Here is a 13,848-nt window from a genome sequence, read left to right as displayed (position 1 = left end):
GGGTTAGGGGGCCAGGAAGACTAGGCAGCTAACTGGCGGGACGGACCAGGAAAAAAAATCACAAGGGCCAAGGGAAAAAAATCGTAACAACAAAATCATAAAAGCGTCCTCGGCACCAAGAGCCTGAACCGGCTAAGCCGCCTGCGTCTCTAGAAAGTTCTCCACCCCCACCCGCTCTGTCCCTCACTCCAGCTCCAGCTCCTCCCAGCCCCTCCCTCCGGCCGCGGGGTGGGACCAATCGCTCCCCCTGTCCGCTCATTACCCACCTACTCCCGCTCCCGCGCCCGACTCTGTCGCGGGGAGCGGAGCGCGCCGGTAGGCAGAGGTGCTCTCTTTTTCCACTGCCTCGCTGCTCGGCGACTGCAGCGCCCGCGCACCCGCGCGCGCACAGACCCGGCGGCGTAGAGGGCTTGACTCGCGCCCGGTGCCGGGCTTCCGAAGTAAACGGCGCACCGAGCGGCGATGACGGCGGAGGAGATGAAGACGGGGGAGACTGGGGCGCAGTCGGCGCCGCTGCCCCTGGACGGAGTGGACATCAGCCCCAAGCAGGATGAAGGCGTGCTGAAGGTAAAGGGCCGGGAGTGAGTGCACCAGTGGAGAAAGAGGGGACACCGGGCAGTCAGAGGGCCCCTGGCAAGCCTGAGCTCCCGGCGCCAATCTCAGGCTCCCTCCAAGGCTGGGAACCTTGGGATCCAGGTGTGGGTCGGGAACGGCCGCCTTTGCAAGCCTTAGGCTCTTCACCGTTGGTTGTGCAGCCAGTGACCCCTTGCATCGCCTTCCTGGACTGGGTTCCGCTGGTGGCAAGGGCAGCCACATGCTCTGGAGAAGATGGCCTAGGTGCGCAGGCCTGGACATTGCCAATATCCTGGACCCTCTGGAAACCTCTTGTCGAGCCTGAGGCCCCTGGGTGCCTCCAGCCTTGCCCGGGAGGGACCGCGGCTGCAAAGCCAACTCCGGCGTGCACGGTGCAGCGGAGGGGCGGGGCGGGCGCGGTGCACGCGAGTTGCAGCTAGGGGGCCCTGGGCGGCGTGCTACGAGGGCCGGGCCTGTGCTGAGACCGTCCCCCATCACCTCTCCCCGACCCCGGGCCGGGGCCAAGTTGCCAGCGTTTTTCCCTGCCAGCCGAAACCGGAAAGTCTGTCCCTGGGCCACCTTCATCGGTGGCGGTGCTAGAACTCTCTTACCCTCTGGCAGTTAAATATTAGCTAAGACGTGAGACAGTGGAGAAGCCTAATTTTATGACCCAGAGGCCTTTATGGAACCTGGCGCGCAGTCCTGGCCATGAAGACGGTTCTGGCGCCCTCTGCTCTCATCCTCCCTCCCTTTCAAAGGCTGGGGATCCAGCTAGGTCACCGGCTCAGTCATGCTGATCCTCCTCCCTTAAGCCCCGGGAAAAACGATGGCGTGGTGCATGCTGGGACCTGTAGTTTCCGTCCCACCTCGGGCCGCACTTCCAGAGTTGGGTTATCTGAGTGTGTGGCGGGAGGAGGTGCGTTGCCTTGGAGCATGCTGCCGAGTAACCGTCTGCCTGCTAATAGCGCTAGAGGGAGGGGACCAGAACATTGGGGGCAGGGCATCTTGACCTGGGTCAGGACAACAGGCTGTGGTTCAGGCAGGTTCTATGGGCAGTCTTGGGTAGTGAAATCCTAGCATGGATTTTGTGTCCTTTTCCCACCCCAATGTTTCTCCTCATCCTGGCTTTCCACGTGTATGTGCAAGAGGGAGAGTGAGACCTGGGCAAAGCTAGAGATTTCGGGGAGCCCACCTCACCCAGAGTGTGGAATTTTGTAATGCATCTCAACTTTATCCCAGACACTTAGCATCTCAAACCACTTTTGGGTGATTTCTAAAAGGTTGTTATTCCAAGAAGGGCCATTTCTCCTTTTATTCTCTGCCTTTTCCTTCCTTACACTCACGGTGCATTAGTTAAGACACTTAGCTGTAAACAGAAAGGCCATAGGTTCAAGCTCACCAGCCCTTTCAAGGGAAAAGTGGCAATGTGCTTCCATAAAAATTATTTTGTTGGCTGGGTGGGGAGAGAAGTGCAGCAATGAATGAATGGAAATCCAAATTCTCTGTAAATGTTCATTAAAAGTATTTAAAAAATACAATAAAAAATTACTTTGTTGTTGTTGTTATGTGCCGTCGAGTCGCTTGCGACTCATAGTGTACAACAGCCCTAAACTCTGCTCTGTCCTGTGCCAATCGCACTGTCTCTGACACACCCATCCCGATTATCCCAGTCACTGAATCAATCCACCTCATAGAGGGCCTTCCCCTCCTGCACTGTCCCTCCACCCTACCAAGCATGATGTCCTTCTCCAAGGACCAGTCTCTCCTCACAACATGTCCAAAGTATGTTAGAGCCTCAGAATCCTTGCCTCCAAGGAGCCACCCGGTTTAACCCTTTCCAGGATGAATCTGTTTGTTTCCTAGGAGTTCATGGTACTCTCAATATTCTTCTCCAGCACCACAGCTCAAAGGCATCAATTCTCCTTCTATCCTCTTTGGTCATTGTCCAACTCTCTGATGCATAACGAGTGATTGCGAAGACCATGGCCTGTATCAGACGCACCTTAGTCTCCAGAGAGACACCATTGCTCTTCAGTACTTTATAGCGTTGGAAAACCCTATGGGGCGGCTCAACTCTGTCCTGCACGGTTAAGAGTGTGAATTGGCTGGAGAGCACTGACACTGGTTCTGTCCACTCTACCAGGGAAACTTTCCCACAGAGGAAAGCTACACACCTCACAGGTGCCCCATAGGGTCACCTATTGTAAATTACAAAAGGGAGAAATGGACGCTTTTAAGTTCCCGGAAAATATACTAGCCCTGGGTGGGAGGAAAGAAAAACTTAATTAGATTTAGGTCCAGAATGCTTGTGTCCCCAAGTCAAGATTTAGGACCTGATTTGAGAGCTTCTGTTCATCTGTACTCCAGTATTTCTTTTACCACTTTTGAACTGTTGTGTTTCCTCCTTCACTCATATTCCCCTCAATCTCTTCTTTCTTAACCAAACCCTGATGACCATTGGGATTTAGGAAGAGTAAGAATATATAGCATTACCAGCCTTTGTTGATTATCATTTTATGTTCAACTCTTAACAGTCCAAAGAGATAAAGAGTATCATCTTTGTTTTTACAAATAAGATTTACAGCGTTTGGATGACTTATCCCAAGATCAAACACCTAACAAAAACTTGAACTCACTTCTTTTGCCTCTGGTGTTTCAAGCCAAGTCATACTGCTCAAGAAGGAAGGGTTTAATGGATCCCATGATTTGAATCATTTGAGGATTGAACTTAATTTACAAATAGGCTGGGAGGGTAGAAGCAGAGGTGTCATTTTATGTCCACTGAGAGGTATGAGCAGTTTGAATACTTCATTCTGTGCATCCTTGTCCTCTGTTCTGTACCTTTCTCCCAGGTCATCAAGCGGGAGGGCACAAGTACAGAGATGCCAATGATTGGTGACCGGGTCTTTGTGCACTATACTGGCTGGTTGTTGGATGGCACTAAGTTTGACTCCAGTTTGGACCGCAAAGACAAATTCTCCTTTGACCTAGGAAAAGGTAGGTATGATAGATGTGTTGATAGACTAAAGGTCCAAGGTTGGGTGTAAGTTGTAACATGCAGAAACTATATCCACCAGCTCAAGGCAGAGTGATTTAAAATTTACTATAGGTAATCCCTTGTCTTCTTCTGTTACCTTTTTTTCTTTTTTCTTTCTGTGCACCTCCACTGTTTTGTAACTATATTCACTCCTATCCCTTCCCACATCAGGCAGTCCTGATGGTGCAATGGAAATTAGCAGGTCAAATCTATCCTGGTAGCTCCATAGGAAAAAACCAAACAAACAAAAACAGTTATCTGCCCCTATAAAGCTTACTTAGGAAAAGGCTATGTGTGGTACAGTTCTACATTGCTACCTTGATTGCTGTGACTTGGAGTAGACTTGAGGGCCCCTAACAAAACCTTCCCAAATCACCTCAACCCATCACTCTTCACAGGAGAGGATTGCCTTATTTCTTAAACTTCTTAGTTCCATGGTTGAGTGATTTTCTTTCTTTCTCTTTAAGAGACTTGAAAGACTTATGATCAAGCTCTTGGCTCTCCTGGTCCTGTTTCTGCAGAGTCCCCCACTTCCCCTTAGGCATAGTACAGTAAGTCCCCGTGGGAGTGCACTTAGAGTCATGCTCATGCTTATGCGGACCTTCTGGTCTTTTGTATCTGCAGGGGAGGTCATCAAGGCTTGGGACATTGCTGTAGCAACTATGAAGGTGGGGGAAGTGTGCCACATCACTTGCAAACCAGAATATGCATATGGTTTGGCAGGCAGTCCTCCAAAGATCCCCTCCAATGCCACACTTGTGTTTGAGGTAAGTGTCCAAGAGGAAAGCAAAGAGCCAGACCTTATCTTTACCCAATGCCTGGCTGCCCTCCAGCCCTTCCTGCCTTTTAAGAGACAATGTAGCCAAGGCTGAGGCCTGGCCTTTAGAGAGGAAGAGAAATGGAGAGGGCAGCTGGCTCTCCTATGCCGGTGGCTGCCAGAAAAGTGACCAGTGATGGAGGCTTCAGGGTGGAAGAGGAAAATGGCCACTAACTCCTTTCAGACTCAAAATAGGGAATGGTGTTCGGGTGTATTTACATGCAGAATAGTGTTTGGAGGGGCTGGGTTGTGATTTTAAAAGAAAGGAGCCAGTCGGAATCTATATGCAGATACAAATTGAAGCATTAGCATTCTGCTGATCAGAGGAGGGGAGAAATGGCTCTCCCACAAGTCAGGGTGGTGCATGAAGGCTTACCTGAGGAGATGGGACTTAGTATACTGTTCAGTCTGCCCATAGTTGAGCCAGTCAGCAGGGGCTACTTGGAGAATGTTCAGAAGACTGTTGAGAGATGTCAGGTCAATTTTATTTCTAAGAGCCTGGATTAGGTTGATTGAAACTTGGCCTTGCTAAGTGGAACAGATTGATCTCTTAAGGTTAACTGAAATCCATGGGGTCTGTCAACCTCTAACAAACTTAAAATTATGACACTTCCCAAGAATTTAGCAAAAATGTCACTCTGACCCCTAGTGTAAACTGTCTTTGTGGTCTCACGTAGCCCACTAGTTATTAGGGATTTTTCTGGGTCAAGGAGAGGGGCATATCTCTCATTAGTGAACTAGTGTGGAAAGGAGTTACGTTACCTTTCATTTCCCACAGATAGAGCTGTTTGAGTTCAAGGGAGAGGACCTGACAGAAGATGAAGATGGTGGCATCATCCGCAGAATACGGACTCGGGGTGAAGGCTATGCCAGGCCCAATGAAGGCGCTATCGTGGAAGGTGAGCCAGTGCAGTCTGAAGTTATAAATAGAGGAGTCTGAATCTGGGTGACTTTAGACATTTCTCTTCTCAGAGCCTACTTTCTTTTCAATAAAAGGAAGTTTTGGTTCTTTCTCAGTTGCTATCCCACCAGGTGTTATCTTGGGGCCAGAAGTGATAGGGTGGTTGTCGATGGATTCTTTCTGCCTTTGCCTGGCCTCTCACACACCTTTCTTTTTTGCCAGTCACACTGGAAGGATACTATAAGGACCGGATGTTTGACAAGCGGGATCTCCACTTTGAGATTGGCGAAGGGGAGAGTCTGGATCTACCTTGTGGGTTGGAGAAAACCATTCAGCGCATGGAAAAAGGAGAACATTCCATTGTGTGCCTCAAACCCAGGTGAGAGGGAGATACGTGATAGAGCAGGCCAACCAAGGGCAGAGGTTTAAATGCCCACAGCAGGTTTGTTTTGTTTTGTTTTTCTTTTTCACTGTGCTCACTGCCGCCTATAACTCTCTTTGAGATCTAACCTTTTCCATCTTAGCTGCTGCAAATTCTCTTCTACCAACATTAAAATTTCCATCTCCCATTGATTTATTCAGTCATCAATAAACATGAAATACCATACACCTACTATGTTCCAGGTCCAGTCGTAAGGATTCCTCTGTGTTAAAGTCAAATAAGACATTGTTCCTGCCTTCTAATAATGCATTCATTAGTGAGATGGCATTTAAATGAGTGACCATATCACTGTGTAGAATGATTTATTAGAAGAACATAAAAGTGGTACAAGGCCAACTAATAATTGACTGAGTAGGTCAGGGAAGGAAGATGGTGCTGAGTGGTAAACCCTTGAATCAAATCTCAAGGGAAGGGAGGTACTTTCCAGAAAATGGATAGGAAGCATTTTAAGCCTGGGACAGGTGAGGACTACCTCGATGACCTGATATTTTCCCCCTACACACAGCTATGCTTTTGGCAGTGCTGGAAAGGAAAAGTTCCAAATCCCACCACATGCCGAACTAAAATATGAAATTCACCTCAAGAATTTTGAGAAGGTGAGATTGCTCAAGGTGTTCCCTCTTCTGAAGTCAGGTCCCATGCTGTAGGTGACTCTAGGGTAGCTAACTTTATTTCTCCCCTGGGGTGTGGCAGGCCAAGGAGTCTTGGGAGATGAATTCGGAGGAGAAGCTGGAACAGAGCACCATAGTGAAGGAGCGGGGCACTGTGTACTTCAAGGTGAGCCCACAGCCAGGTGCTGGGGACACGCCAGTGCAATGGGGGCTTCTCTGGGTCCACGCTCCCCCTAAGATGTGAGATTATTTCCTACCAAGGAGCAGACAGGTGGACACCTGTGGTCTTCACCTAGACTGTCTGACCCAGCAGGTCCCTTGTTGCCACGGGTTCTGTCTGATGCATGCCGCTTAGGTACATAAACCTCTCTCTTCTTCTAGGAGGGCAAATACAAGCAAGCTTTGCTACAGTATAAGAAGATTGTGTCCTGGCTCGAATATGAGTCAAGTTTCTCCAGTGAGGAAGCACAAAAGGCACAGGCTCTCCGACTGGCTTCTCATCTCAATCTTGCCATGTGCCACCTGAAACTGCAGGCCTTCTCGGCGGTCATTGAAAGCTGCAACAAGGTGAGGTCCCTCAAGAGGCCGTAAATAAGTGAATGTCTGAAGCCTTTCCGAAGGAACACTGAGATAGAAGCCCAGAGGCAGGGAATGAGAGAAGCAAGGGCTTTGACTTTCGAGATGGGAGGCTGTTGACACTAGCAGGAGAACTACTTAAGGGTTTTTACATCCTGGTTTTTAGTCTCTCCCTCTTACCTACCTGCCTGCCTTAGCTACTGTTGTCATGTCCTGTCAAGTTAGAACCAGCTCATGGTTGACCCTCTAGCAGGTTTTCAGAGGCACAGGATGAGACTGTTCACCTTTCTCCTGCAGAGCAGCTGGTGGGTTTGATCTGTGTGCCTTTGGCCAGCAGAGCTCCCTGACCGTATCTATAGACTCTAGAAATGTTACCTTCAGAGACCTGCTGTCTGCCAGCTAAAAACAACCCTTCTCTGTTTCTTTGAGGGCCTCTCCAAAAAGGCTGCTCTCTTGGTCCTTTCCATTTAATGCCCCAAGACTTGTTCTGTCTAGGATGGAGTTGCCATTCCTACAAGGGGGATGCATTCAGTCTTGACCAAATGGGCCACAGGGCACAATTCTCACTGCTGGTTCCTCTCTGCAATCTCAGGCCTTGGAACTGGACAGCAGTAATGAGAAGGGCCTCTTCCGCCGAGGCGAGGCTCACCTGGCAGTGAATGACTTTGAGCTGGCACGGGCCGACTTCCAGAAAGTCCTGCAGCTCTACCCCAACAACAAGGCCGCCAAGACCCAGCTGGCCATCTGCCAACAGCGGATCCGTAAGCAGCTCGAACGAGAGAAGAAGCTTTATGCCAATATGTTTGAGAGGCTGGCTGAGGAAGACAGCAAGGTATGGTTGGGGTGGGGGAATTGTCAGGGGACAGGCATAAGCAAGGGCAGTGTTGTCTCTGTCCTCTCAGGGGGACTCACATGTATGTCCCCTCTGTAATAATCCCTGTGTAATTGCCACTATGCCAATAGTGTGTTCTGTGATCAGGCCCAACACCCACCGTTGGCGGTTAGGAATTTGCTCTAGTGAACTTCCCTTGCTTAGATCCTCTTGGCCTAGAGCCATAAAAGATACCATAAAAGATGGACATGCTCGTACATGTGGCATTTTTATTAGGTAATGGATTTATGTTGTTGAATTCAAACTGCTCAAAAGCATAGTAAAAAGTCCCACTCGCAACCAGTTGTTTTTAGGTGCCATCAAGTCAAGTGTGACCCATAGCGACAGTATAAACAGATCTGAACCCTGTCCTATCTGGTGCCATCCTCATCATCTCGGCCACACTTAAGCCCATTGCTGCAGTTACAGTGTCAGTCCAAAGGCTGTGGATATTATTGCTTCTTGTGGCCTTTAATTATATCACATATATGGATAAGCAGTCACATCTTCGAGTCTCCCTTTTTGTTCACAGAAAAGGCATCATATATACCTTTAGTTTTTAAGCCATCCCTTTTTTACATAATATTAGGACACTCATTTCACATCATTATAGAAGAATTTTTACTTTAAGCTTTAGATTGAACCAGGCCCTTATTTCTAATCTTTCTGTGTTACTAGCACTACCCAATAGAATTAGAAAGTTTTCTATCATCCATATTAAGAAAGGTTTTTTAAAAATCAGAAGAAATTCTATTTTTCAGTTAACCTAAAGTATCTAGATGATAATTTTGTAACATGTAATTTATAATGCTAAGATTTCTTTTCCTTTTCAGTGCTTGGTAGACACATGTGGTAGTTGCTGCTTTACACTTTTTTATGTTCTAAGTTCAAAGTTTGTACCTGCTTGTAGGTACAGACCACACGTGGTATTAGTGTGCTGGGTGGGTTTAGGAGTGTGCCCATATCAGTGAAGCACGAGTAGGTAAGAGTGCTAACATAACATCACTGAGAGTTGCCTTTTCCTGTTAGAAGGACTAGACCAAGTGAGACGTGGCATTCAGTTCCTCCCTCTTTTCTTCTCGCAGGCTAAGGCTGAAGGAGCTGCAGGAGACCATAATTCTGACACCGAGATGAAGGATGAGCAGAACGTGGCAGGGAGCCAGTCTCAGGTGGAGACAGAAGCATAGCCTCTCCCCAGCCCTGCTACTGCGGCTGCCTGCCTCCCCTGTTCCTTACGCAAATTCCACCCTGTTAGTTTTGTAAAAACTGAAGACTTTTGAGTGAATTAGACCTTTATTTTTCTATCTGGTTGGATAGTGGCTTTGTGGGGGAAAGGGGGAAAGGAGTAGGCTGAGGGGTGGATTGAGGTGGGAATAATTTCTAGGTGGTGTCATTTTCCCCCCTTCCTGATTGCATATAAACATACATTTATCTTTTTACTCACCAGGATGTTAATTTATTTTGCTTCCTCTTTTTGCTAGGTCTATTTTCAAATGGTAAAAGGGGATGAGTGGTAGAGATAGGGTCTGATGTGAACCCAGGGTGGAGAGGGAGAACCTCAGGCAGCCGCTTTCCTCATCCTGTCCCTCTCCTGGTCCATTTCCAAACATGTGGACTCCATGTGGGTGCTGGGTAGATGGGAGAAACCACTTTTGTGCCCATTACTTCGCTTTGTTCCCTTCCTCACCCCAGATGGTGTGGCTGATGCTGTCTCTTGGTGTCATGGTAACCACCCCCTGCACCCCCATCCATTGTTTCCTCTCCTGTCCATTCCTCTTCTCGGCCAGGTTGTATCCCAGCCCCCCTCAGCCTCTTCTCTGCACGTTGCTGAAGGTCCAGGCTCTCCTCAAGTTCCTCGCTTGAGCAATAAAGTGGAAACCATAAAATCTGGATGTCAGGCACCCTTTTCTCCGTGGGTCTGGGTAGGTGGGCTGCTCTGGCTGGGTAGGGAAACAATTTCAGGCAGCAGACCTACCTAGTTACCAGGCCAGCTTAAAAATTCTGATGGCAGAAGCAGTAGTGGGCCAGGAAGCACACTTGTACAGCTGGTACCTGGGCTTCTGGGCCTTGCCATAGGTTCCCTGAACTCCCTGCCCACAGCTGCCTGGCATGTGTTCATAGCTCTGGTTTTCTTCTCCATCACTTAAAAGGCTAGGATCATGTGTTTGTTTGACGTTGTATTTGTTTCTGCCTAACTGATCCAAGAAAGGCATCTTTGTGGTTCCTTACTTGTCAAGGTAACACCTGGTGTCACTGACACCCCTCTTAACACAAGAAACTTAAGAGTGATCATAGCCTAGAAACACCCCTTTCCAGCTGCCTTCTCAGCCTTAAAGAGCACTGCTGGCTGCTAACCAAAAGGTCACCAGTTCAAATCTGCAAGAAGAGGCAGCCTGCTCTAGTTTAAGATTTACAGTCTCATAAACCCTGTGGAGGGTCGCCATGAGTCAAACTGACTTGATGGTAGTAGGTTTGGGGGAGTTCTTTTTTGTTTGCTTTATAATCTCAACTTACCAGGCCCTTTTTTGAAGGAGTATACGTGCCTTTTCCTAACTATGTTTTGACCTTTGACTCCTACAACTTTATGGGGCCCTGGGAGAAGTAAGGGGCATGGAGTCAGTCATGCTGAGCCGCCTCCAGATGATCTTGGCTGCAGGCCAGAGCCTGTATCTGTGCCCTTACCCCTGGTCTCTCCTGCTGTGTGGGCCGGCCAGTCCTTTCGGCACAGTGATAGCAGTCTGCCAACACGCATGCCTGTATGGTTCCTTCCAGGAGAAGTTTCTCCACACTTAGCATGGGAGATTAATTGCTGTATGAAAAAAAGCTTCAAGTCATACTGCCTGACTGGTGTTGGGAGTTCTAGTGTCCAGTGACAATGCCTACTTTCTTGCTGGATTCACCTCAAGTGTTTGGGGCTTGTATCTGCATCTTTTTATTATTTCCAGTTAGACTTTTGCCCTACAGCCAAAAGGCAGACACTTCCTGCCTAAGCCCAGCACTGTACCAAGCCTCAGAAATTTGATGGAAGGGTCTACCTAAGAGGTTAAGTCAAAACTAAACTAACTGCTGTGGGGTTGATAAGACCTCAGGCAAGCCTTAAGTCTCTCATCTCCAAAACAGGGAGATGGATGATAAAGAAGTATTCCTAAAGTTCCTTCCATCTGGGATTGCTCTGTAGAATTCCAGGAATTTAAAACTTAATTGCACTCCTGTAAAAGGAGGTGAATAAACCTTGATTTATAGAACACCAAATTTGTCTTGGTGAGGATGCTTTGTTATGGCTAAAATTTTTAAGGTTAAAAATAATCCCTCCACATGGTCAACTCTGCTTTGGGTCAGTGCTTTAAATTCATTCCCTTGAGTTGCAGCCTCCTCAGCATCCCTTAAATCTTCCTGTATGGAGAGAACAGACTTGTAGGAGGACAACTGCTAGCCCTTGGGGAATATTCAGTCTCTGGAAAAACTGGAATTCTGTTTCTCTTGTCCTAGAGCAAGTTCAGACATCAAGATCATATTGTTTTATCTCCTTGAGTATTTCCAGTCCCTCCATTCTAGCACTACTACCTCTCTGCACCACCATCCTCAACACTACTCATCTCCAGCCTGTTCTACAAAAGGCTCTTGTCTTTGAGTCCCTGTCCTACCCACCAGTTCACCACCCTGCTTCCAAATTGAGTCTCTTCTGCTTGAGATCCTTGCAATGTCTCCCCATCCCACTTGCACCAAAGACCCAAGTCTTCATGGCCCATAAAACCTGCAAGGCCTGGCCCACCCTTTAACTTCAGGTACCACCATATGTGCTCGTTTCATCACCCTGAAAAGAAAAGCCAGAGCTGACTAGTATATCACTTTAATTGAAGAAATGGGCAGAGACATTGTCCACAGTAGTGGCAAAAAGACTGGCGTAGTCCTTAGCAAATTATGCTACTAATCCAAAGGTTATGCATTTCAGGCAGTTCAAATCCACCAACTGCAACTCAGAAGGATGGAGAGTCACCTCCCATTGTGATTTACAGCCTTGGAAACCTGGTGGAGGGTTTTGAGTCTGAACCAATTTGATGGCAGTAAATAAAAAATACCAAGTTGTACTTTTTTGGGAAATGACGCTCTGCAAAACAGCAGAAACCTTATTCATGCCTCCTTATCGTTGTCTCAATTGTTAATTTTCCCTTTCCAAATACACATTATCTCAGAACGTTGTAACTTGATGTTGAAATGACGGTGGGCTAAGGGCAGCACTGAATGAAGCCAGTGTTGGAGTTAACAGACATTAAAAGCAAGGAAGAAACTTGTTCTCTTTCCAAAAAGTTACTGTTGCTCACTTTATGGCTGACTCCCAGCTGTGTGCCAAATTCAGAGTAACTTGGATATACCAACTACTCCCAATTATAAAACCGAAGCAGCATACTATTTACCATCTAGTAACCCTAAGTATGCTGATTTGGAAGACAAAGTGAAAGTGAAAAGTTTAAAAAGTAGCTCCAAAGACTAGTGATGGAAGAAAAGTAATGATTTCATGAGTTTCTACCATTCACACCCACCCCAGGGCAAATAGTTGCTTTAACTCATCGCTGACCTTTAGTTGAGTTTCTGAGGCTATAAATGGCATAGTCTGATCTGCAGCAAGCATTTCAAGTTCTCACTTGAAGCACGCAAGGTTGTGTCTTCTGCATAATGCAGGTTTTTGAGTCTTACTCCGATTATGATGCCATAGTCTTCATGTAGTCCAACTTCTTAAATGATTTGCTCAGCATGTAGCTTGATCAGAAAGGTTATTTAGTACTTTCAAATTAGAACTGGTCCATAGCTGACCCTCAGGTAGGTTTTCAGAGGCAGTTAATTGCACAGGAGATTGTCCGTCCTCCCATGGAGCTGCTGGTGGATTTGAACCGTGTGCCTTCAGGATTGCAGTGCAGCTTCTTACCACTAGGCCAGCAGAGCTCTGACACCTACCTTTCCTGATTTTAAACAATGCAGAATTCTCACTGTGTTCAGACAACTGCTTCTTAGTCTAGACACAGGTTTCACATGAGCACAACTAAGTATTTCTCATTTATCACATGATTTCTCATTTATCTCATTTGTCATGATCCAAACAGTCAAATGAATTCTCGTAAATAAAGCACAAAATATCTTTCTGGTAATTACTTTCACCAAGATCCATTCAACTCCAGCAATACCCCTCATTCCACAGCCTCTTCTGAATCTGGCCTGAATTTCTGGCAGTTAGCAGCCAAACAATAATAGATTGGCCAATGAGGTGATTAGTAACATGAAGGAAAGCACATCTTAGGAAAATAAACCATACAATAAGGACAGCATTTGTCCAGGGATAATCCCCAGGCGGAGTCCAAAAAAGTCAGTGATAGCTGTTGAGTCAGAACTGACTTGAATGGACGCTCCAATGGTTTTTCAGAGGCTTAAGTCCCATGGGAGGAGACTGCCTGTCTTTCTCCTTTGCCAAGGCTGGTGGTTTAGAACCGAGGCAGAGAGAAAAGGAAAGAAAAATGGTAAAACAAGATGGACTTGCGAAGAGTGCTGGTACACTGTAGAGGTTGTAATCAGGTCAGGAAATGCGTCTGAATTGTTTAATCGAAAATCAATTTGTAACTTTTCACTAAAATCAGTAAAACAATGAAAGACAAGACCTGATAGAGTAGTGCTGCTCACGTTCTTGTTTTACCCCATTTGTAGAAGTGAAGAAGTGGGGGAATATTTGGTGATCAAGTTTGTTTGAGGAACAGGTTCTGTGCTTCATTAATTTTCAGATGCTTTCTTAAAAAAAGTTTTTTAAGGCGAGCTCTGGTGGCCTAGTGGCAAGAAGCTGCACTGAAATCCCAGAGGTTCAAATCTACCAGATGCTGTGCTGGAGATGAAGGGGCAATCTCCTCCTGTACCAGTCAGATCCAATTTGACAGTACACACACAAAAATTTTTTTTAAAAAGTTTTTAAAAAAAGGTTTTTGAATTCTGAGGTAAAATACTTAATTTGTTGTTGTTGTTATATGCCATCGAGTCAT

The 13,848-nt window shown here is 46.8% G+C and overlaps 1 protein-coding gene across 1 annotated transcript; it reads left to right on the top strand.

The window, feature by feature from the left end:
* The first annotated feature begins 396 nt into the window (after positions 1-396).
* FKBP4 (FK506 binding protein 4, 59kDa) lies at positions 397-9,726 on the top strand. The gene is made up of 10 exons (XM_006891311.1): positions 397-567; positions 3,426-3,570; positions 4,235-4,377; positions 5,206-5,326; positions 5,551-5,707; positions 6,276-6,366; positions 6,464-6,547; positions 6,763-6,948; positions 7,550-7,789; positions 8,914-9,726. Exons 1-10 carry the CDS (start codon positions 463-465, stop codon positions 9,013-9,015), a joined length of 1,374 nt encoding a protein of 457 aa, XP_006891373.1. The 5' UTR covers positions 397-462; the 3' UTR covers positions 9,016-9,726.
* The last annotated feature ends 4,122 nt before the right edge of the window (positions 9,727-13,848 follow it).

The sequence above is a fragment of the Elephantulus edwardii genome, unplaced genomic scaffold, assembly GCF_000299155.1.
Source record: "Elephantulus edwardii isolate Elephantulus edwardi_28Jun2011 unplaced genomic scaffold, EleEdw1.0 scaffold00096, whole genome shotgun sequence".
NCBI lineage: Eukaryota > Metazoa > Chordata > Mammalia > Macroscelidea > Macroscelididae > Elephantulus > Elephantulus edwardii.
This window is presented reverse-complemented; position numbering and strand designations above follow the sequence as displayed.